Source organism: Delphinus delphis, chromosome 7 (genome assembly GCF_949987515.2).
Source record: "Delphinus delphis chromosome 7, mDelDel1.2, whole genome shotgun sequence".
Lineage (NCBI taxonomy): Eukaryota > Metazoa > Chordata > Mammalia > Artiodactyla > Delphinidae > Delphinus > Delphinus delphis.
In genome coordinates, this window is record NC_082689.1 from 21264204 (window position 1) to 21290439 (window position 26236).

Below are 26236 nucleotides of genomic sequence, written 5' to 3' on the forward strand. Positions count from 1 at the left end.
ATTGCTTTACAATGTTGTGTTAGTTTCTGCTGTATAACAAAGTGAGTCAGCTATGCATATACACATATCCCCATACCCCCTCCCTCTTGCGTCTCCCTCCCACCCTCCCTATCCCACCACTCTAGGTGGTCACAAAGCACGGAGCTGATCTCCCTGTGCTATGCGGCTGCTTCCCACTAGCTAGCTATTTTACGTTTGGTAGTGTATATATGTCCATGCCACTCTCTCACTTCATCCCAGCTTACCCTTCCCCCTCCCCGTGTCCTCAAGTCCATTCTCTACGTCTGTGTCTTTATTCCTGTCCTGCCCCTAGGTTCATCAGAACCACTTTTTTTAGATTCCATATATATGTGTTAGCATACAATATTTTTCTCTGACTTACTTCACTCTGTATGGCAGATTCTAGGTCCATCCACCTCACTACAAACAACTCAATTTCGTTTCTCTTTATGGCTGAGTAATATTCCATTGTATCTATGTGCCACATCTTCTTTATCCATTCATCTGTCATTGGACATTTAGGTTGCTTCCATTCATCTGTCGATGGACACTTAGGTTGCTTCCATGTCCTGGCTATTGTAAATAGAGCTGCAGTGAACATTGGGGTGTACGTATCTTTTTGAATTATGGTTTTCTCAGGCTATATGCCCAGTAGTGGGATTGCTGGATCATATGGTAACTCTATTTTCAGTTTTTTAAGGAAACTTCGTACTGTTTTCCATAGTGGCTGTATCAATTTACATTCCCACCAACAGTGTAAGAGAGTTCCCTTTTCTCCACACCCTCTCCAGCATTTATTGTTTGTAGATTTTTTGGAGGGAGGGCTTTAAACAAAGGAGCCAGGTGAAGTGACGCCTTGCGATTTGACCTACCTGCTGAGGTTCCAAGACTCGGAAACGTGCCTATGCACGTGCACACACGTCTCCCCCCAGCCAGAACTCAAAATGCCCTCGAGTCCTTTTCTCTTAGAGAGCTTCCCATTCTTCATCTTCTGCTCCACCATCCCTCAGAGGCAGGTGTCCGTTTTGCAGGAGAAAACAGATGGCCTGTTGGAGTGATGCAATCCGGGACACAGAGCAAGTTAAGGGCGGAGATGGAGTTGTCCCTCCGAGCATTGTTCCTGTCAGCTAATCCACAGAGGGTTATGGGTGTCCATTCGAAGCAGGCAGAGCAGGGCATTTTAAAGCCAGACAGATGCTGGTGGGGAGGAGGAAGAAATACAGAAGTGGAGGGGCCGATAGTAATGGGAAGTATTACTGTGCACTTACTGCATGCCAAGCATTTTATGTGGGTCGTCCTCATTCATCCTGACAACCCTGCAAGCTAGGCATGGTGGACGTACGCCTTGTCTGACAGCTGCATCAACAGGCGGAGACTGGTTAAGTGGGCCATGGTCACACAGCCAGGCAATGATTGAGGCAGGATCGGAAATGTAGGCAGTCTGATCCCAGGTTGGGCTCTTATTCATGATATGTGGTGGAAATTAAAAAGCAGCCTTCTGCGGAGACAGGAGGAATGAAAAAGGAGCTGTGGAATCACCAAGCGGCACAGACTCTGCAGACGACTGAAGCCCTGGATTCACGTCTGCACTCCTTCCTCCCTGGCCCCCAATTTCCCACAGCTGCCAAGCTCGGGCCAGTGGTCATGGTGCGCGAGGGGCTGCACTCCTCAGAGCACTGCCCAAGGCTCCGGTGTAGAGAGTAAACAGGCGTGGGAGGGACACGGCATGCCTCCACAGTAGGCCCTGGACAGACGGCAGGAACCGTCCCGGCTCCACCCGGAGACTTCTGCAGAGTCTTGGGCTGTGACACAAGATGCAGGATGGCGAGCAGGAGGCCTGGGGGACTGGAATTTACCAACACTTACTGGTTTACTCTGTTGGAAGTGTTACTTCAATCAACTGATTTTAAATCTCAGACAAACCCACCAATTACCATACGTAGAGCAAAAGGGAAGTTTAGACGGGGAGGCAACTTCTCTGAGTGTACAGCCATTATGCGAAGGAACCAGTGACAGGCGGCCAGTTGGCAAACCCAACATCCATTTTCTGCCCCCTTCTCCCTGACCTGTCTCCAGTTAGGATGCCTGAAACGATACAGATGCTCTTATTTCCCAGGTGCCCTTGCAGCGAGAATTGGACATGTGACACAGTTTCACCCAAAGAAGTCGGCTGCCTCAGCACCACCCCCGTCTTTCCTTATAAAGAGGCAGCCACGGCTGGTGCTGCCTTGTCTACCTTTTTTGCTGCTTTGAATGGGAACAAGATGAGGAAAAGGCCCAAAGAACTGGTCTTCCCCACATTCCTGGGCCACAGAATCACCGGCAGCTGCCTATACTGCACTTCTTGCACGTGGAGAGAATAAAGGCTTGTTCTGTTTCAGCCAGCGTTAGCTGGTGTTCCCATTGTTCACAGCCTAAAGTTCTCCTGACTATTATGACTGCGAAGTTCGCATCCCTGCCGTGACACCAGTGAGGGGAGCAAGAGGTAGGTGCGTTATTTCATCACTCCTACGTATTTTGTAGCATTTTAACATTAAAAAGATTAGGATGCAAACTAAAATGGCCACTGGCTTTTCTCCATTTCTTAACATAATTAATGGCATTTAGATGTGAAGAAATACTACACTTGAAAAGGTTCCATGAAACGGACTGCTGGGCCCATCTGGTTTCTTGGGTTCTCCAGAGTTCACATTGCCCTTCCCACTGCCTCTCGTTTGCTGGTATCACATGGAGGGAAGGATGGGAGGCTGAGTCTTTATCTCCAGGGACAAGTCCATAGATCCCTTTAAATAATCACAAGCCCTAGCAAGCCTCCTGCTGCTTAGAGAACAAGGTTCCTTTGAAATGAATGCTTCAGCTGTTTATGCCAAAATATATGTATGCTGCTACTGAGTAAAACTTCTTCTCAAATTGTCTTTGGAGCCTATAATTCATCCCTTTGGATTTCTGCAGTGGTCTACAAATTTTGAGTACACTTGATGTTTGGAAACAGTGAAAAGTCACCTCTGGTCAAACCTTGTGAATAATGATCAAAACGATGCAGCTGGTTTGCTTTAAATGAATGACTGAAACAAGCATGCTGCTTCCCAAGATTACTCTGAAGAATTCCAAGAACTCCAGCCCCCTCTTCCTTTTTTGAGTCCCGTATCTCTCCCATTGCCTTTGCAAGTGTGGCATTTGGGATGGCCTGCCTTCTCCCACCGCTCATGCCCCGCAGCCCTCAGGCAGAGGCAGGTAGAGCTCGCATCTAAGTGCCTCAGTTCCATCCACTTGTGAAACACTCGAGCCACAGATATGTTAGTTTTGGACGATATTTCCCCTTTAGTAAAAAAAAAAGTTAGGAGGGGACTGGTATTTCCGTATTACTCTGCATAGGGCTCGTGCCTCAGCTTCATGTCTGGTCCAAGATAGACTCTAATCTTCTCAGAGGTGAGCACATTCTATTCTGTTCACCTCATCTGGCAAACACTGGGACGCAGGCCACAGGAACTCGGTGTTGACAAACAGGGCTCTTGGGTGCTGCTAAAGCTGCAGAAATGCCACGTCAGCCTTAGGACAGCTTCTGCTGGATTCTGCCAACCCCTATCACACATTCCCAGGTGGGACTAGGGTATCATACCACCTGGCATCAGAAATGCCTTATAACTTCCTTTAACCCCCATCCTCTGCCAGCTTCTGTCAATGCAAACTAGTAAGAAACGGACGTATTTTTCAACCTTTTATTCTTGCTGGGGCAGGGACAGCGAAAAGCCACGCACACGTTACTTAAGGTTGGATTTGCCAGAGGTTCACCACGCCCTTCCTTCTGCCTCTCTGGGCAGGACTGTTTCTAATCCAAGTGGGTGGACCACCAGAATAGGGAGAGGAATCTCCTTCCTGTTTTCAAAATCGCTGAAGACCCCTCAGCAGGGCACAGTCTTAACACTATGGACAGACATAGCATCCTGTGAAATACACAACAAAGGCATGTGGCCACGTGGCATGCGTCTGCATCTTCGATGGTGTGTTGGATCTGGTCTCAGTTTCCCTCATTTGATCAAATTCAAGCCCAACAGCCGGGAATGCAATTTTTAAATTAGGAGCAGTGACAAAGGTATCACAGACACTGCCTTCTGTGCTGTCCTGGTCAAGCTGTTATCTGCTTGCTGTTACTTTCAAGAACAGAGTTCATTTTCGTTCGTACCCCTGGAAGGGGAATTGTTACACAGATGTTTGGTTTTGGCCATGAAACCACAGCTTGGGGGCATGGGGCCTATACTGTGACCTAAGGAGTAGAGTTCGCTGTTACTCACATTTGACTAATTTCAGGTTTCAGCAGTAAGGAACGAACCCACGTAATTCAGAGATGACTGGACTCTCCGTGGGCAGCCTATGTCACCCTTGCCCTCCTTGATGCAGGTCAGAGTTCATCACAGTTATACGCATCCTCTAAAATAACCAACTCTAAACACACTAGTGAGAAATAGAGATTTCACTGAATATTTAGTGGGGATGTGAAGACTCACACCCCACACAGGGAAAAACTAAGAACAACGTGCCCCACAGATGCCTGTGCTTCCCTACTCCCAAATTTCCCCTCCCTGCCAGCCGCTGGACCACTCTTTTCTCCTCATCCTCCTCCATCTCTAAAACTCTGCCCTCATTTACAACACAACATTTATCCAAAGGGAGGCTGGTAATTACCCAGAACACCCTACCACCACTTCTGCTGTTCCCCAAGCTTCCCTGTGATGATGTCATCTTCCTCCTACGCCCCTCTCCCCATCCTGCCGTCACGCTATGTGCTCACTAATCCTAACAACCACTCTGGGAGGGGCTTAGAGAAATTCAGAGACTCCCCCAAGCTAAGACATGATAGTCGAGGACTCCTCCCAGGTCTGTCAGACCCCCCGTCAGGGTCCTCACCCACCCCACATGCTGCAGTGCAAAGGCCATGGGCCTGGGGAATGTACACGTGAGGCTGGGAGAGGGGCATGTGTCTGGGGCTGATTTCTCTACACCCCGGGCAGCACCTGTTCCCCTTATTCAAGCAGCTCCTACAAAGCCAGCTGTGAACCCCCTTTGAGTGATAAGGTCCTGCCTTCTCCCAGGCCATCCTGCCTGCTGCCTGCTGGGAGGAAGACTTACCAATGTGATTGGTGACTCAACCTTATTTATTAGGGGTCATTAAAAGCCCCGATAGATTTTAAGTACATTAAACTTCACATGCATTTCTTCTCTCCTCCAGGCGGCCAGTCTGGCCCTACTCTTTCTGAGTGGGCCCAACAGGATGCTCTTGCTCTGCCCCAGGCTTGGCAGCCAGCTGGTGGCAAGATCTGGATGCGGGAGGCAGGCTACAAACATAGGCCATGAGCTACAACCCAGCTGCCCCTGATTTCCACCTTGCTGTTTGCTCCCTGTGTATTTAGCTCCAGCAGGGCACTAACAGGAGAGGGGTGGTTCGCAGGGCAGGGTATGTCCATGGCTTGGGCCCTGGTTTTGCTACTAATTGAATATGATCAACACCCAGGGGGACCATGTAATCCATACTCCGTATTAGGAGGACACTTCTGAGAGTGAAAGCGGACACTGTGAATCATGCCAGGACAACCACTCCTAAGTGGACTGGGATGCGTGGTCACCTTATTGAAGCTATTAAAAACCTGGGCTTCCCTGGTGGCGCAGTGGTTGGGAGTCCGCCTGCCGATGCAGGGGACACGAGTCCGTGCCCCGGTCCGGGAGGATCCCACATGCCGCGGAGAGGTTAGGCCCATGAGCCACGGCCGCTGAGCCTGCGCGTCCGGAGCCTGTGCTCCGCAACGGGAGAGGCCACAACAGTGAGAGGCCCGCGTACCGCAAAAACAAACAAACAAACAAAAAACCTACCCTGGGTCCTAACACCCTACCTTGATCACACAGAGACTGGAACACTCAAGGTTCTGCAAGAAATAAGATGGAAATAAAGACAGAAGGCAGACCTATTAAAAAGTTCTGCCCATGCCTTCCTTCTACTTTGAGTTTTCATAATACCATAATGTTTTATTCATGTAAAGCATTTTATAGTTTACAAAGTACTTTCACGAGCATGCTCTTCCTTAATAAGCCTGGAAGGCAGGTAATATGTTCAGCATTTTGAAAAGGCCACAGAGTGAGCTGCAGAGGGAGAACATGAATCCAGGATCAGGGTGAGCCTAGTGTCCTTTCCTCACCCACACTGTGTCCCCTCACGGCCTCTACTCTGGACTGAGCTACCAGCTTGTGTTCTGAACCTAGAATACCTGGGAGAACAATATAGTGAGGCCAGTGGGAGATAGTGGGCTGCATCATAGTGTTGTCTGAATCAAAATGAGCTGCAAACCCAGTCATTAGCACTGTGCATATTCAAAATAGAAGTATATATGTGTTCATTTACTTTCAAAACCCAAGTTGGACTAGGTAAGACACTGCCTATTCCCAACATGGCTTTCCAAGGAATTTTTCAAGATTCTAAATTTTATACATATATTAATTGGCAAAGGACCAAACTCCAACATTTGAGACAGTGGCTTTTAATGGGGGGCAGCACATTTGGGTGGTGACTGGGGGGGAGTCCCCTCCTTTATCTCTACCACCTCTGCAAGTCAGTGAATGTTAGTGACACAGAGGTCCAACGGCGCCAGGCCCGATAGCAACTTCCAATTCCCACACAAGCCTACCACGTGTGGGACTAGTGGCCTTCCGGGGACTAGCCTGCGGCTGGCTAATGATGACATCTTGCGTGCTGCTCTCTGGGGCCACGGCAGGCACAACACCTAGAAGTTCTACGGATCTGCACATCTCATTTCAGGGAAATGGGACCTTGGTGTGTTCATCTAAAACATGATGCCCCTACTCAAAACACAAAACCCCTACTCAAAAATAGATGCCCCTATGTTCTGAACAAGTCCACACAGCACGGACACTCTGCCTACATGAAATTACATGGCTAATTTAGTCCTTTCTCTCCCTAGCCTGTTAAACTTGCTTCTTCTTTTTGGGTATTAAGATAACTTAGGTAAAAGTGGAGTTAGGGGAAGCACAAATAATCCCACTGTGTATAACATAAATCAAAAAGTATCACAAAGGACTAACTTGATGCAAACTTTTCCTGGTTTGACAGAAGGACTGATGTTTCCGAGAAAGGATTCCCCAACCGTCGAAGACACGGGATGCTTATGAGGCCATACTCATGGAACTGATTCATACTGCCAGGAGGATCTGATGTGAATAACGAAGAATTTAGAGAAAAAAGTTTGCCCTCTTGATTCTGACAAATGTCTCAGTTTTGCCCAAGTCACAAAGCTCCCCTGGGCCTCAACTATCCAACTGGACAGTAAGATATGATATCCTTCATTGGGGTTGCTTTAAATGGGCAAACTGTTTGTCAAGATTGATTGAAGTGTGCACGGTATAATGAGACGTCCTAAAGGCCCAGAGTAAACAGCTCCCCTCTCTCTTCATGGAGTTCCATTTTCAATCAAAGCACAGAGGGTTTTTAATTCTCAGCACAGTACTGAAGAATTCTTCTGCAATTAGTAATTAGCAGCAGTCCACAGGAGGAATGAATCATTGATGCCTTTAATGTTCGCAAAATAAAGTGAGTCAATGACTATTTATGGGGCTGCTGAGGATATGGGAGCCTGGGTACCATGAAGTTTGTGACACCAAGGAAGGAGAAGTTAGAATTTGGGGAAGAAATGAGGATAGGAAAAAAAAAAGGGGTTCTTATTTTCTTATTATAGGAAAGGAAACATCATCCAGAGAGATAGGAAAGGGGACTTGGGTAGAGCTGGGAAAGATGGGGAAATTAAGGAAGAAGTGTTTTAACACAACCAAACTTTCTGTGAGACCTGCAAGTAGAGTGTAATGACCAAATAACTGTTGGTGATGAATCTCTCAGTTATTGTGGGTTTTTTTTTCTTTTTTTTTTTTTTGCGGTACACAGGCCTCTCACTGCCGTGGCCTCTCCCGTTGCGGAGCACAGACTCGGGACGCGCAGGCTCAGCGGCTATAGCTCACGGGCCCAGCCGCTCCACGGCATGTGGGATCTTCCCGGACCAGGTCACGAACCCATGTCCCCTGCATCGGCAGGCGGACTCCCAACCACTGCACCACCAGGGAAGCCCTGTTTGCTTGTTTTTGTTTTAGGGTTCACTGATATGTCAGAGGCTGGGTCAAAATAGCATCCTTTCTTCATGAGCACATCATCGTAACTTTGCTTAAAATGGGTACACAGGGAAACGGTGCTCCCCCTCCCACCCTGCTGTACAGCCAAAGTAATGTGATGACTAAAATGCTTAAAAAAAAAAAAAAAAAAAAAAGCTGGCCATGATTTTCCAAAGCCAGATTTCTGTTGGTAAGAAACTAATGCCACCATTTGATCAGAATAAGCTGTGATGCTGTAAGAGGATCAGACAATGGACTAGACCTCATGGGGAGTATTGAGAAACTCACCAGTGACCATGCCATCATTCTACACGAGATAATTTCATGAGGCCTGCAATCCTCAACAGTATACCAGATCGGGATGAAATCCATTTTCCAGGAACTTCAAAGCACGTGTGTAATACACTGAGATCAATAAGACCACAAAAGAAAGAATACGCCGATCAGAAAATAATGACTCTTTATTAACTTGTATGGGGTCTAAATTATCCCTTATATACGTTTGTATTCATTCCACAGGGAATTAGGTGATTCACTTCTATATAATCTGCAGGGACCATCTCCAGATCTTCCGGTTCTACTCGAATGACCTCCTCCAGGTTGTTTTGTATAGAACTCTCAGCACCACAGTGACAGCAACTCTGGTAGATTCCCCACACATCCATGAGCTATATCAAGTCCAGCTGTAAACACGAACAACAAATTTAGAGAGGAAGCAGGCCAACTCCAGAACACTGCTTCTCTGGGGAGAGAACCGTAGTGACAATGGTTCTCTTCACTGGTGGCATGCATGGACTTGCACGCTTACTCACTGCTAACTAAATTAGGAGTTATATTCTAAGTACCTCTTCATTTCAATCCTAAGAACTTCTCCACAAAACGGCTGAAAGTTTTTACTGGACTGCTGTCATGTGAGGCTTAAAGGCAGGAAGTTTCCACACATGAAAGATGGATACAAAAGCCAATACTCTACACAGCGTCCCAGGCATCCAGACACAGTGTGATAAGGTCCAGAAATCCCCAAATACCTATCAGCCTATTCTGTTTACATAAAGTTAACTGAGAACATTTAAGAACTAGGCTTTTTAAAAGCTGTTTTTATTTGTCAACCCACACAAATCGCACATTGTATTGCTTATTTCGGTTGAGAGCAATTTCAGTAAATTATGACATTTTGCTGCTACAGGAATAGCCTTCCCAGCTCTTTTTTAGTCCTTCAATGACAGGATTAAACTGAATGAACAATAAACTTAAAAAACCATAGAGCACAGGAACATCCATTATGAAATTACTTATCTGAGTAATACTTATTACTAATACTTATCAAGTATTAGTAAATACTTAGTAAATACTTATCAGTATCAGTATTTACTTATTAGTAAATACAAGTAAATACTTATCAAGTATAATGGCAATAAATAATAGTGTAGAGAGCTGCTGGTATGTTAGACATTAAAACACAAATATGTGAGCTGGAAAACAAAACGGTGGAAATAACTGCTGAGGAGCAGAATAAAGAAAAAAGAATGAAAAAGAATTGAAGACAATCTCAGAGACCTCTGGGACAACACTAAACGCACCAACATTCGAATTACAGGGGTCCCAGAAGAAGAAAAGAAAAACAAAGGGTCTGAGAAAATATTTGAAGAGATTATAGTTGAAAACTTCCCTAATGGGAAAGGAAACAGTCACCCAAGTTCAGGAAGAACAGAGAGTCCCATATAGGATAAACCCTAGGAAAAACACACCAAGACACATATTAATCAAACTAACAAAAATTAAATTCAAAGAAAAAATATTAAAAGCAGCAAGGGAAAAACAAAAAGTAACATACAAAGGAATTCCCATAAGGTTACCAGCTGATTTTTCAGCAGAAACTCTGCAGGCCAGAGTAGGATATATTTAAAGTGATGAAAGAGAAAAACCTACAACCCAGATTACTCTACCCAGCAAGGATCTCCTTCAGATTCGATGGAGAAATCAAAAGCTTCTCAGACAAGCAAAAGCTAAGAGAATTCAGCACCACCAAACCAGCTTTACAACAAATGCTAAAGAAACTTATCTAGGCGGGAAACACAAGAAAAGAAAAAGACCCACAAAAACAAACCCAAAAGAATTAAGAAAATGGTAATAGGAACATACATATTGATAATAACCTTGAATGTAAATGGATTAAATGCCCCAACCAAAAGACACAGACTGGCTGAATGGATACAAAAAAAAGACCCACATATATGCTGTCTACAGGAGACCCACTTCAGACCTAGGGACACATATAGACTGAAGGTGAAGGAATGGAAAAAGATATTCCATGCAAATGGAAATCAAAAGAAAGCTGGACTAGCAATACTCATATCTGATAAAATAGACTTTAAAATAAAGACTGTTACAAGAGATAAGGAAGGACACTAAATAATGATCAAAGGATCAATTCAAGAAGAAGATATAACAATTATAAATGTTTATACACCCAACATAGGAGCACCTCAGTACATAAGGCAAATGCTAACAACCATGAAAGGAGAAATCGACAGTAACACAATCATAGTAGGGGACTTTAACACGCCACTTACATCAATGGACAGATTATCCAAACAGAAAATAAATAAGGAAACACAAGCTTTAAATGACACAATAGACCAGATAGATTTAATTGATATTTATAGGACATTCCACCCGAAAGTGGCAGAATACATTTTCTTCTCAAGTGCACACGGAACATACTCCAGGATAGATCACTTCTTGGGTCACAAATCAAGCCTCAGAAAATTTAAGAAAAATGAAATCGTATCAAGTTTCTTTTTTGAACACAACACTATGAGACTGGAAATCAATTACAGGAAAAAAAAAAGTAAAAAACACAAATACATGGAGGTTAAACAATGCCCTACTAAATAACCAAGGAAAAAAAAAAGTAAAAAACACAAATACATGGAGGTTAAACAATGCCCTACTAAATAACCAAGAGATCACTGAAGAAATCAAAGAAGAAATTAAAAAATATATAGAAACAAATGACAGTGAAAACACGATGACCCAAAACCTATGGGGCACAGCAAAAGCAGTTCTAAGAGGGAAGTTTATAGCAATTCAATCTCACCTCAAGAAACAAGAAAAATCTCAAATAAACAATCTAACCCTACACTTAAAACAACTAGAGAAAGAAGAGCAAAGAAAACCCAAAGTCAGTAGAAGGAAAGAAATCACAAAAATCAGAGCAGAAATAAATGAAACAGAAATGAAGAAAACAATAGCAAAGATCAATAAAACTAAAAGCGGCTCTTTGAGAAGATAAACAAAACTGATAAACCCTTAGGCAGACTCATCAAGAAAAAAAGGGAGAGGACGTAAATCAATAAAATTAGAAACGAAAAAGGAGAAATCACAACTGACACTGCAGAAATACAAAGGATTATAAGAGACTACTACAAACAGCTATATGCCAATAAAATGTACACACGAAGAAATGGACAAATCCTTGGAAAGGTACAATTTTCCAAGACTGAACGAGGACAAACTAGAAAATATAAACAGACCTATCCCAAGTAATGAAATTGAAACCATAATTAAAAATCTTCCAACAAACGAAAGTCCAGGACCAGATGGCTTCACAGGCAAACTCTATCAACTATTTAGAGAAGAGCTAACATCGATCCTTCTCAAACTCTTCCAAAAAATTGCAGAGGGAGAAACACTCTCAAATTCATTCTACAAAGCCACCATCACCCTGATACCAACACCAGACAAAGGTATCACAAAAAAAGAAAATTATAGACCAATATCACTGATGAACATAGATGCAAAAATTCTCAACAAAATACTAGCAAACAGAATTCAACAACATATTAAAAGGATCATACACCGTGACCAAGTGGGATTTATCCCAAGGATGCAAGGATTCTTCAATATATGCAAATCAATCAATGTGATACACCATATTAACAAATTAAGGAATGAAAACCATATGATCATCTCAATAGATGCAGAAAAAGCTTTTGACAAAATTCAACACACATCTATGATAAAAACTCTCCAGAAAATAGGCATAGAGGGAAACTACCTCAACATAATAAAGGCCATATATGACAAACCCACAGCAAGCATCATACTCAATGGTGAAAAACTGAAAGCGTTTCCACTAAGAACAGGTACAAGACAGGGATGTCCACTCCCGCCACTCTTACTCAACATAGTTTTGGAAGTCCTAGCCATGGCAATCAGAGAAGAAAAAGGAAAAAAAGGAATACAAATTGGAAAAGAAGAAGTAAAACTGTCACTGTTTGCTGATGACATGATACTATACATCGAAAATCCTAAAGATGCTACCAGAAAACTACTAGAACTAATCAATGAATTTGATAAGGTTGCAGGATACAAAACTAATGCACAGAAATCTCTGGCATTCCTATACACCAACAACGAAAAATCAGAAAGAGCAATTAAGGAAACAATCCCATTTACCATTGCAACAAAAAGAATAAAATACCTAGGAATAAACCTGCCTAAAACACTTGTACTCAGAAAACTATAAAACACTGATGAAAGAAGTCAAAGATGACATAAACAGACGGAGAAATATACCATGTTCTTGGACTGGAAGAATCAATACTGTGAAAATGACTATACTACCCAAAGCACTCTACAGATTCAATGCAATCCCTATCAAACTACTAATGGCATCCTTCACAGAATTAGAACAAAAAATTTTACAATTCGTATGGAAACACAAAAGACCCCGAACAGCCAAAGCAATCTTGAGAAAGAAAAACGGAGTCGGAGGAATCAGGCTCTCCGACTTCAAACTATACCACAAAGTTACAGTAATCAAGACAGTATGGTACTGGCACAAAAACAGAAATATAGATCAATGGTACAGGATAGAAAGCCCAGAGATAAACCCATGCACGTATGATCACCTAATTTACAACAAAGGAGGCAAGAACATACAATGGAGAAAAGACAGCCTGTTCAATAAATGGTGCTGGGAAAAGTGGACAGTTACATGTAAAAAAATGAAATTAGAACACTCCCTAACACCATACACAAAAATAAACTCTAAATAGATTAAAGACCTAAATGTAAGACCAGACACTATAAAACTCTTAAAGGGAAACACAGAAAAAACACTCTTTGACATAAACCACAGGAAGATCCTTTTTGACCCACCTCCTACAGTAACGGAAATAAAAACAAAAATAAACAAATGGGACTTAATTAGACTTCAAAGCTTTTGCACAGCAAAGGAAACCATAAACAAGACAAAAAGACAACCCTCAGAATAGGAGAAAATATTTGCAAGTGAAACAACAAAGGATTAATCTACAAAGTATACAAACAGCTCATGGAGCTCAATAACAAAAAACCAAACAATCCAATTAAAAACTGGGTGGAAGACCTAAATAGACATTTCACCAAAGAAGACATACAGATGGCCAAGAGGCGCATGAAAAGATGTTCAACATCATTAATTATTAAAGAAATGCAAATCAAAACTACAGTGAGGTATCACCTCACGCCCATCAGAATGGCTATTATCAAAAAATCTAGAAACAATAAATGCTGGAAAGGATGTGGTGAAAAGGGAACCCTCCTGCACTGTTGGTGGGAATCTAAATTGATACAACCACTATGGAAAATAGTATGGAGGTTCCTTAAAAAACTAAAAATAGAACTACCACATGACCCAGTGATCCCACTACTGGGCATATACCCTGAGAAAACCATAATTCAAAAAGAGACATGTACCACAATGTTCACTGCAGTACTATTTACAATAGCCAGGACATGGAAGCAACCTAAATGTCCATCGACAGATGAATGGATAAAGATGTAGCACATATATACAATGGAATATTACTCAACCATAAAAAGAAATGAAATTGAGTTATTTGTAGTGAGGTGGGTGGACCTAGAGTCTATCATACAGAGTGAAGTAAGTCAGAAAGACAAAAACAAATACTGCATTCTAACGCATATATATGGAATGTAAAAAAAAAAAAAAAAGGTACTGATGAACCTAGTTGCAGGGCAGGAATAAAGATGTAGATATAGAGAATGGACTTGAGGACATGGGGTGGGAGGCAGAAGCTGCGGCGAAGTGAGAGTAGCATCGACACGTATACACTACCGAATGTAAAATAGTTAGCTAGTGGGAAGCAGCAGCATAGCACAGGGAGATCAGCTCGATGCTTTGCAATGACCTAGAGGGGTGGGATAGGGAGGATGGGAGGGAGGCTCAAGAGGGAGGGGATATGGGGACATGTGTATGCATATGGTTGATTCACTTCGGTGTACAACAGAAACTAGCACGGCATTGTGAAGCAATCATATTCCAATAAAGATCTATTTTAAAAAAAAGAGAATAAGAAGCAAGTCTATGATAAGCAGGCTTTGTGGCTGTATTTACAGCTTAGGCAAGTTCAAGCATTAGAACACCTGCTATATATTAAAAGTACTTACCAAATCATCCACGTCACCACCTTCCTCACATACAGCTGCTGTGTCTTCATCTGGATTCTCTTTGGGGGCCAGAAACTGTGAATAGAAGTTAGGCACAATACCAAAAGGACGTTTTTGCCTCCTTTAATGGAGGAACGCATGCAAATGGCCCCAAAGAAACACCATCTTGACGTACGCCCCTTCATTTGGCTCTGGATGAGAGGACCAATTGTGAGGTTGAATAGTCCACTAACTAGTCACAGAGAAAGTTCTTGACGAGAAGGAGGAAATGACACGGCTCGCCAAGGCAGCGAGCACGCAGAGGGCACAGAGGACAGCAGATATTCCCATTTCTGCTTCCACAGGGGGCATGTGGGCTCCTGAGGGTTCAGAAGAGAACCAAACACCCCAAACAGGTATGTCTCTGCCTCTTTTGAAGAGAGCATTAAGAATCAAGTGTCTGGACTTAAAGATTATAATCATCTATTCCTCAGTTTCACTGAGGACAAAAAAGGTAAAAGGAAGGACTTCTTTTAGAGATGTGAAACACAAAAATGGGTGAGCTTGGGAGATTGTTCAATTATTTTTCTGGCAATCTTTAAATTTCTATTAGAAATTGTTTGAAAACAGGAAGGTGGATGAGAAAACTTCTAGTGTACACTTCTGCTTAGCATCAGTGTTGTAGACTTGGAACTTCTAAAAGGCAGCTACGTAGAAAAGCAAGGGCCCTGAATTGAAGTTTGCAAGCATCTAGGAATGCAACTCAGATGTTAAAAGGGTAGTGAGTGCCCTTGAAGACTATCTGAACATTCCTGCCCTCCATCCTGTCCCTCCAAGAGATAGCAGTGGGGACTCTTATCCTTTAAGGTGTGTGGTACCTGCATCTAAGAGCTAGTTTCTATGAACCACTTATCCATTCTCACACCAGAGTTGATCTTCTTGTAGCACAAGTACATAACATGGTGGCAGAGACAAGGCTGCAGGAGTGAGTGTTTTTAAAAGGGGAGGTGGGAGGCGAGGCACGCCTCTCCCGGCAAGCATCCCTCAGGGTCAGTGTGCATGGAGCCTGCAGGCAGTGAGCGAGCCTTTCGGCCCACATGCTCCTGTAGTAGCTCCACCCAAGAAGGAAAGGTGTACTCGTACGCACTTCCCTCACTTTCTCGACATGAAAGCATGGCAAGAACCGCTTTCCCTATATATCCCTGTGATTTCTATGGTACAGCGGACATAATGGAGGCCTCGGAAACCTAAGATCTATAAATAGGCCTTGCTAGCACCTTGGACATGGCCATGACAGGTTTTTTTGGTTTTTTTAAAATTAATTAATTTATTTTTGGCTGTGTTGGGCCTTCACTGCTGTGCGCAGGCTTTCTCTAGCTGCAGCGAACGGGGGCTACTCTTCGTTGCGGTGCACGGGCTTCTCATTGCGCTGGCTTCTTTTGTTGTGGAGCACAGGCTCTAGATGCGTGGGCTTCAGTAGTTGCGGCTCTCAGGGTCTAGAGCGCAGGCTCAGTAGATGCGGCGCACGGGCTTAGTTGCTCCGTGGCATGTGGGATCTTCCTGGCCCAGGGCTCGAACCCGTGTCCCCTGCATTGGCAGGCAGATTCTTAACCACTGCACCACCAGGGAAGTCCCTGACAGTTTGTTTTTGACTCAACATCCCTCCTGGACTTTTTCCTCCTCAGTCAAAACCATCTCATCATTCATTAACTTCAATTTTGATTGAGCGATTAAGGAATTTTTCTTCTTCTAAGGACATTTACAAATCTTTCCATAGCCCTCTGTTGACCCTGAACTGGACTGTGTTCAGCGCTGGGCATCTACAGTTTAGGGGACAGAAAATGCTAGCAGTGGGCACACAGCCTGGAACAGAACTGTAACGCAGCATCCATATCATTAATTCTATTTATTCTGGTTGATTTTTAATAAAGATATCTGAGGGCCACATAGACATACATGAATAAGAAATTCATACTGTATTTGCATATGGTTTACATCTAAAGCTTAAACCCTGCTCTTAGATGCCCAAATTAATCTTTACTTATGATTCTAATTATTATCAATATTAAAAAATATTTTTTATTTTGTTCCTCTCCTCTCCTACTCACGATCATTAACCCCCACATGGTTTTCCCTGCAGCAAGAATACCAGCGCAAAGGACAAAGACTTATCCAGCTGGTAAGAAGTGAATAAAAGGTAGAGCTGTGTCTTACCATACGCCTGTGGGGGGCTACAAACGACCGGCACCTTTAAACACAAGCTCCATGGTCTCAGTGTTTCTGTAGTCCACTATGCCTTTTATCATTCCTTAGAAACCTGATACATGGTAGGTATTTATTGATGAATCTAGAAAATTCCTAATTTTTTTGGCACGCAGCCTCTAAAAGCTCGAATTCCCATTCCCTCCTCACCTGCAAAAGCCCCTTTCACACTGCAATTACAGGATAAATGAAGATAGGACTGTCTGCACAGTATGACCACGGTATATACAATTAAACACAAATGGCATGTCTCTGAGATGAGGCCAAGTTCCTAGGAAGAAAGGAACGGCAGCAAACAAACTTCCATTTCCATCAAGTGCTAAACATCTGCAACTGATTTCCTGACAGATCTGCTTCACATTTCTGCTCAAGCAAATTACAGCTAAAAGCTGGGCTGCCATCCATTATCCTCCCCAAAGCCCCAAGCGAGGCTGATCTCTTACACATATCATATCACTCCTTACCATCAGAGTTTTTAACTACAAGTAATTTCCAGGCTGTGCAGTGACAGGGAAGCTAGAGATAAAGCAGAGAATTCAACGACTGGCCTGTTTTCTCAATAAAAGCAACAGGTTCTCTGAACGCAGCTGAAAGGGTCACAAGTCAACTCTTGACTTTTCTTATGTTCTTTCTCTCTGCAATATGCTGAAAAAGCAGAGAATAAACAGAAAGAACCGTTGTGTGACACAGTCTTCCATCCTCAAACCACCATCATTTACTTGGGGTTACCAAGAAAGAACCTCCTTACTTGGAGATCTTTATGAAATGGATAAACTACTACTTCTCAGGTACACCGAAATACAATCCTGGCCACAAGCAGAGAAACGGCATCAATAACCTCTATATAGAAGCTTCCAGTCCTATTCCTCCATAAGACTAAAAACTAAAAATCAGCTTGTCCTCAGACCCTTACCAATCCCCAAATTGAAAACACATGGCTTCCACCGGGCTTATTCCAACACCTTCAGGTGATTCCAAAGAATCACCCATAATCCAGATACACAAAAGCATGAGGAAGAATGAAAATCTGCTTGCATGTATTTTGTCTAAAATGACACACACCTAGGTATCATTAATGCTATTTTCATGCTATAAAGGCACTACAGTGCAGCAGAGAAATCCTGCAAACTAGTGTGGAGGAAAGAACCATAACCTAAGCACTGCCCGTTCCTCAGTAGCCCTGGGCAAGCCGCCTGGCCTCTCTATAACTGTGTCTTCCTCAAAAATAAGATGAGAATACTACTACTGACCCTATCTATTTCATGGGGCTGTATTGCTCCTCAGGTAAAATAAAGTACATAAAAATGCTTTGTGGTACTGTAGGTTTTATCTTCCAATTCCTAGGAATACACCCAATACATGTCTACCAAATGACAGGTATAAGAATACTCACAGCATTTTTATTCACAATTCCCAAAGTTTGGAAACAATCAAATGTCCATCATTAGGAGAATGGATGAATAAATTGTGGTACAGCCATAAAAGCGAATACTACCTAGCTATAATAAAGAATGAACAATTTTAACATCATGGATGAATCATAAAAGGCATGATTCCAATTATGTGAAGGTTAAGCCAGGCAAAATGACTCTCAAGTGACAGATGTCATCAGGGAGCCTTCTGAGGAGTTGGAAATGCTCTTTATTTTGATCTAGGTGGTGGGTACTCCGATATATGAGCATGTAAGAATTTATCAGTGTACACATTTAAGATTTGTGCATTTACTGTATGTTCCACCTCAAAAAAAAGTTTTAATTGTATCTTAAAAGTATCAAGCTCTAAACAAATATAAGGTAACACTGTGATATTTTAATTATCGCTTTTCTCATACTAACATCCAGAACAATTACACTAGAGATTTAAGGCAGAAAAGGAAAGTGGAAAAGAGCAAAGAAAAGTGTCATGGGGTCCAAGAGCGGCCGGCAGTGAGAGAAAACTGTTCTCAAGAAATGATTCCTAAATTTTATCTTATAATCCTTCACAAGGTTTTGGAGATCTCTTTTGAAAGAGGGAGCATGAGCCTCTTTTCTTTATGTACATGCGGCTGGTGGCATTCTAAGGCGGAGGCATGGAGATGACTATAGTGGGAATCCAGGGTCTGGGCTCTAGGCAATTCAGCTAGCCATGAACTTGTTGTGAGACACCGAGAAAGTCAACTTCAAATCTCTAGACTGCATCTAGAAAATGACCAGATCACTAAGCACTGAGCATCTGTGATGCTACGATGGAAAAATCAATAAATGTCAACAACAAAAAAGCAGGCTAGATTAGGCAGCTATAAGGAAAACAAGTGCTAAAATGATGCTTTCTCCCCCACAGATTTTGTATCAAATGATTGTTTAGACATAGCTCAGCATCCTGGAATCCCGTGAGAAACAATATTCCAAAGCCATGGGAAGAAATCCTCTTTCCCCTCTGTGCTCTTAATATGGAGTAAAAAGAATGGAGGACTGGGGGTCAGTCCAACAACTGGATTCCGGGCCAGTGACTTACTATGAGATCTCAGACACATCATTTTACGTCTCAGCCCTAAGTTTCTTCATATATAAAATAAGGAGTTTGGACTAGATCAGTATTTTTCAGGTTCTGTTCCTTGAGGTCCTGAGGGTTCTTCCAAGTCCTGTGGGCATGGGACAATTTGCCACTCCCACTGCCCATCAAGTGAGAAGCATCACCTTTCTCTGTTTTATCTATCAGGCTTCCTTGTAAGCTTTCAGTTTTAAGAAATAAAAACTCAGCTAGGAGATCATGAGGATTTATTCCAGCTGAATAAAATTCTACACAACTTAAGCCAGTATCTTCCGCCTTAGTGAAGGCTCTGACTTGTTTAAATTCTTTTAGCCCAGGGCTTCTCAGAAGCAGCATCCTTTGTTGTGGGGGCCTGCACCCACTAGGAGGCAGTAGCACGCCGCCTGCTGTAACCACCCAGAATCTCTGGACAATGGCAATGTCTCCTGGGGAACAAAATCACCCTTGGCTGAGAACCACTGTTCTATCCCTAACACAGGTTAGTAGGAAAAACTTAAAAGAAACATTTTTTTAAATAAAGAAGATAAACTTCAAATGAAGAATCAGCTTATCTCGACCTTTCACAAGTCCAGGTCTCTCACTGACTGTGGTTCCCAGATGCTCCTGGAATGTGCCAGGATAAACAGGCACACCTCCTACCCACCACAGAGCCACACCCTGTGAAATGAGCTGACGGAAGAAGGGTGCACAGGCGCTACGAAGGCCCACCCATGTTATCGCAAATGGCAGGATTTCCATCTTTTTACGGCTAAGGAGTCTTCCACTGTACATGTATACCACATCTTTATCCATTCATCAACAATGGGCACTTAGGTTTTTTCCATATCTTGGTTATTGTAAATAATGCTGCGGTGAACAAAGAAGCGTATATATCTTTTTGAATGATGGACCTTGAGAGTATTATGCTAAGAGAAATAAGTCAGATAGAGAAAGACAAATAGTATATGATTTCACTCATATGTGGAATAAAAAACCAAAACAAAACAAAAGAACAAACCAAACTAAACAAAAACAAACACACAGATACAGAGAACAGAGTGGTGGTTACCAAAAGGGAAGGCATGAGGGGAGGGCGAAATGGGTAGAGGGGGTCAACTGTATGGGGATGAATGGACACTAAACTTTTGGTGGTGAGCATGCTGTAGTGTATACAGAAGTCAAAATATAATGTTGTCCACAGAAATGTACATAACACTATAAACCAATGTGAACTCACTAAATATAAATAAATAAAATAAAGCTGGAGGAAAAAATATAAAAGACCTTATCAAACATCAAACATTAATGGCATGTCTAACAATAAAAACTAGAAACAGAAAAGTTAAATGAAAGAATTCACAGGTTATAATGACAATAAACATGAATGAAAAAGAGGGGTAATATTTATGTCTAGGCTTTGAAATGAAATAGAGGTATCAGTTATTGAAAAGAAAAGTGACTGTCTACGCTTATGTCATGAAAGAACTTTCTATTTCTGCAGCAAGGCTGATGTACCTATATTTCTCAAAGAATCATAAAATCCACATATTTCTAGAATACACTGGAGGGAAACAGCTCTCCTTAAGACGTACAAGTGTAAAGTTATGATTTAACTTTCATTTAAAATGGACATCCTGAATAATTATTTCCTTTCAAATCATCAACATTTAATAGCAATAATGTGACAGTTGCTAACTTTAAATAACTTATGGTAAATATCTTGAAAGAATTTTAATGGACTATGAGGACTGTTCTCCAATCTCTGATTATAGCCAAGTTTCCTTAAGTGATTATTTGGTAAGTGGCCAAACTTAACACTTGCTTTGGGACTTCCCTGGTGGCGCAGTGGTTAAGAATTCGCCTGCCAATGCAGGGGGCACGGATTCGAGCCCTGGTCCGGGAAGATCCCACATGCTGTGGGGCAACTAAGCCCCCGTGCCACAACTACTGAGCCTGCGCTCTAGAGCCCGTGAGCCACAACTACTAAGCCCGCGTGCCACAACTACTGAAGCCCACGCACCTAGAGCCTGTGCTCTGCAACAAGAGAAGCCACTGCAGTAAGAAGCCCACGTACCGCAATGAAGAGTAGCCCCCACTTGCCGCAACTAGAGAAAGCCCGTGTGCGGCAACGAAGACCCAACGCAGCCAAAAAAACAAAAAATAAATAAATAAATTTAAATAAATAAATAAAAACACTTGCTCTGAAGAAAATGTAAATGAATATTTTAGTGTATGGCCAGAAGTGATTACACTTCCATAACTTACCCAGGAGAAAAAGCTGAAGCATGTCTCCCCTATTAAAACCACAAGGAATCAACTTCCTTGAGCCAGAATCTCACTAATTCTCCCCATTATCATCTGTATGTACACTTTTCCTTCCACATTTCTCTCCAAAAATCAACAGGGGCCATTTAAAAATATTTTTAATATAAAGGATTAAGTTTTCATTCTGAAAAAAAAATGAAGGGTTCATGTGATACTGAAGCAGACACAAAAGCATAACTGCAAGTCAGACAGGACAGAGTGTGCGCTGAGCGTGAATCACAACAATGGGCTCCACTCTGCTGTTTACCATGTTTTCTTCCTATTCAAACATGGTGATGTTTTCAGAGTTGTCTTAAACCGCAACCAACTGAAATCAGTTCTGTTGATACTAGAATCATGTAAGGACACCAGCCCATATCTAGTCTTAACTGAAACTCCTCTCTGCAGCTTCATTACCAGACATTACAATTCCTGATGGTTAGGCTCTGTGCCCTTAAATTCCAAAGATGATACTGCATTTGCAACAAAGACTAAGCCCCAGACACTTGCAAGCAGCACACTATCCCTTCCTAGATTTCTTTCTTTTCTGATTTTCTGGAGTCACTTAGCTGTGACACCTTTGGTTAAGAGGTACTGCTGGGAGGAAAGACTACCTTTTTTAGGTCAGTGCTTTCCTCTTCCTCCCCAAACTGTAATGTGTACTCAATTCTCACCTGGATGATAGGGGTTTTTTTTAATGCAATGACTAGAATTATTTGCCTTGACTTATTTTACCTGTTTAGCAAAAACTGATTGATGAGCTTTCACCCTATGTGATTTTATGTGTCAACTTGGCTACACTATGGTGACCAGCTGCTGTGTCAAACACTAGTCTAGAGGTTTCTGTAAAGGTATTTTGTAAATGCGACTAAAATTTACAATCAGCTGACTTTAAGTAAAGAAGGTTACCCTTGGTAATGTTGGTAGGCCTCATCCAATCAGTTGAAGGAATTCTGTCTCTGGACTGTAATAGAGAAATCCTGCCTGAATTTCCAACTTGCTGGCCTGCTCTACAAATTTCAAATTTGCCAGCCCCAACAACTGTGTGAGCCAATTCCTTAAAATAAATCAGTCCCCACCACCCCCATACATACACACACACAGACACCAGACACACACGCATTCTATTGGTCTGTCTCTCTGGAGAGTCCTGAATGATGCATCCTAGTTCAAGGGGGAAAGATTATCATGCCATTGTATAAAATAACAAACAGAAATAGAACCACTTAAGTGGCACTCTGAAGCCCAAGGCACTCAGTCCTGACTGCGGCAGAAGGGGGTACAGACACCACTGAACCCCTTCTGAGACAATAATCAGCACCTTGGAGTATTTTTTTTTTTTTTAATCCTGGTTTAAAAATTCAATTATTGGGGCTTCCCTGGTGGCGCAGTGGCTGAGGGTCCGCCTGCCAATGCAGGGGACACGGGTTCGTGCCCCGGTCCGGGAAGATCCCACATGCTGCAGAGCGGCTGGGCCCGTGAGCCATGGCCGCTAAGCCTGCGCGTCCAGAGCCTGTGCTCCACAACAGGAGAGGCCACAACAGTAAGAGGCCCGCGTACCGCAAAAAAAAAAAAAAAAAAAAAATTCAATTATTTCCCTTTGAAGCATGAGGATGGATAGCTTCACTTTAACTAGGCCCTAACATCAGCCCATCTCGCCAAAAGACATTTAACAAGACGAGTGATGTTTTCTACTCTTATATAGCAGTCCACGTGGCCTTCTAATCCCAACCTGGTCGTGGCGAGGAGGCAGAATTCTTCACATACTTTCTCTGAAAATGGCTGCTGCTACTTAAGCACCTCAAGTATCTGGAAACCTTCATTAACTGATGCTTACTATGAAGTTTAAAATTAAGCAAAAAAGGCCTCTGCGTAATCGTACTTCATAAATATTCATCTACTATGTATGCCTCACTGGACGTTAACTCTCGTGGGGACTGTGGTTAACAGTGCAGAGGGCTTGGCCTCTGTTCGCCCAGGCTCTTTCTATCCCAGGATCCAGGGCCGTGGGCAGCTTATCTAAGGAGACAACATGGAGTATGCTTTTTAAATTCTGGGATCTTACTTCCTGAAAGCAGGGGCCATATCTGTTCTTTAACAAAATGCTTTTGCCAGGCAAAGTGCTTAATAAAAATTCTTGTATACTCTAACTCCTTTGCCAAACAATATTATGGTTTTTTCCAAGTGCATTTATCGAGCTGAAAATTCAAGGTATTTAAAATTTGGCCTGAATTTGGCCATAGATGAACATCTCCAGCCTTGTTTCTGCCATTTCCTTAGATTACTGTCCACCAGTCCCAGACCAAGCTCTCCCTTAGCTTGGCAGTTAATTTTTGAGTCTCCAGTTTTTCCTTCTACTACCTTATAACCAGCTGTTTGAGTTTCTAGAGGGCGGAGTGCTGTCTTATCATCGAGCACAGTGCCTAGCAAACAGCACAGGCTTAGCACATAACTGACAGATGCCAGGTGTGGTACTAGCAGGGCTGGGTCAACCAGTGACTATAAGTGACACTGAATGTTACAAACCATATACTTTTGAGCTACTCAATTTAATTTCATTAAATTTTCACCCCAAATCTGAGGTATAATGAAAGACTACTGAGCTAAATAGCTATGTTTTTGACTCATAACTGAAATCAGATTCAATGCTCATACATCAAGCAGGAAGACACCAAGCATATTGACCATTTGTGTCAATATGAAGATCATGGGGCCCGCATACATGGGGTGCTCTACTGTAAAGACCTAGATATGCCTTATGTTAGAATACCACTATTGTTCTACCTTGTTGCACATCACAATCATCTGAGGGGCTTTAAAAACTCAAAATCATGCCCAAAACACATCTCAGACCAACAGAACCTCAGGGGAGAGAGAGAGGCACCTGTCATCAGTAATTTTTCTTTTAAAATAGCTCCCCAGGTGACTAACAGGTGGCCTGGGTGGGAATCACTGGGCTGGATAGGTTTCCTAGCCTTAACCAGGGTCTACGCTAAGCGTGGTTTATACTATGGACCAGGAACTCTAGAGGCACTGAGTTCTAGAAACACTAATCTAGTTACCCTTAGAATTTTACTTCTTCAAGAAAGAATGGGCATCGGGGCTTCCCTGGTGGCGCAGTGGTTAAGAATCTGCCTACCAATGCAGGGGACACGGGTTTGAGCCCTGGTCCGGGAAGATCCTAATGCTGTGGAGCAACTAAGCCCGTGTGCCACAACTACTGAGCCTGCACTCTAGAGCCCGTGAGCCACAACTACTGAAGCCCACACACCTGGAGCCCGTGCTCTGCAACGAAGAGTAGCCCCTGCTCGCTGCAACTAGAGAAAGCCTGCACGCAGCAATGAAGACCCAACGCAGCCATAAATGAATGAATGAATTAATGAATGAATGAAATTTAAAAAACAAAAAAGAAAGAATGGGCATCAAGAAAATAATATCCACTGCAATAATTCATCTAAAGACAGGGAGCTACCCCTCAATACCTTTTTGGCTTCCTCAGCAGTAACAGAGCTTCCAGAGGCTTCATCTTTGGTGATCAGAGTAATTCCATCTAGAAAGTAATTCACAGAGTAAAATTCAAGTACAAAGAATCAATCCCAATCCCACCTTCCTTTCCACCGCACCTCCTCCCATCTTTGCACTGGAGATTTTTAGAACTATAAAGGTGCTCTTCTCTATAAGAAATATAAAACTTTATTAAAGGCACTCAACTCACATTGCTCCTCCCATCTTCCATTACCCTTTCTCCCATTTTTGCTTATTAAAATGAAGGGCACATCGCAAATGCTACCAGCTGTGTGCAGTCTTTCTTGATTAGCTCTCCCCTTTAGAACTCTCAGATCAGTTTGTTTATCCCTTTGAAATGGCTCTCATCACGTCGTATCCTGTATAACTATTCGTACATATTTTAGCCCTCCTAACAGATTATACTTTTCTCTAGGGCAGGGACTATGCTTTATTCATCTTTATATTCCCCTCAATGTAGTACATAGCAGGAGCTCAGTAAATAAGGGAAAACTGAATGACTATACTTTGGTCCCAACCCATGAGGTATGGGAATGTGCAGACATTTTGACTTCTAGTAGTGTTACTGGCTATTGACGGAATGGCAGGAGAGCTAAGGTCAGGAGGAAACATGCTCTTACAATGAATGGCCTTGTCTATCATTTAGCACAGTACATCGAGTTTAGCTCAGTGAGAGCAAATCAAGGATAGAAAATTTACCCTTTAGTTTTCTCTTTTTCCTAAGATTTTCTTCTGCCTCAAATGGCTGATGCATGAAACGCTTTCAGAAAAGCACATGCATTTAACATCCATTTGCACCTAGAAATGGCACAGGTCATGTGTATTCTCTCAATAGGTTATAGGCTCTTAGAAAATATGTGTCTTGTGTGTGTCCTACAAGTTTCTTTTCAGCAAGCAATATGCTAGAGGCATTCAATAAATACCAAAACCAATCTCTTTCATCTATTGGGTCGGCAGCAGGGACACAAAAGAGATTTGAATAAGCCCCACTCACCACCTATTCTAATAGCTTTTGCTCCCGAGTGTAGAAGTTAAA

At 42.6% G+C, this 26236-nt stretch overlaps 1 protein-coding gene across 1 annotated transcript in view; it reads right to left on the reverse strand.

The window, feature by feature from the left end:
- Nucleotides 1–8606: 8606 nt before the first annotated feature.
- The window catches only part of XRCC5 (X-ray repair cross complementing 5), a 94908-nt gene continuing 77278 nt past the window's right edge, over nucleotides 8607–26236 (reverse strand). Inside the window, exons 19-21 of the mRNA XM_060016146.1 lie at nucleotides 25158–25225; nucleotides 14623–14697; nucleotides 8607–8846 (exon numbers count right to left, since the gene is read on the reverse strand). Of these exons, the coding sequence (XP_059872129.1) occupies nucleotides 8832–8846; nucleotides 14623–14697; nucleotides 25158–25225 (158 nt within the window). The 3' untranslated portion in view covers nucleotides 8607–8831. The remainder of the gene's footprint in view (nucleotides 8847–14622; nucleotides 14698–25157; nucleotides 25226–26236) is intronic.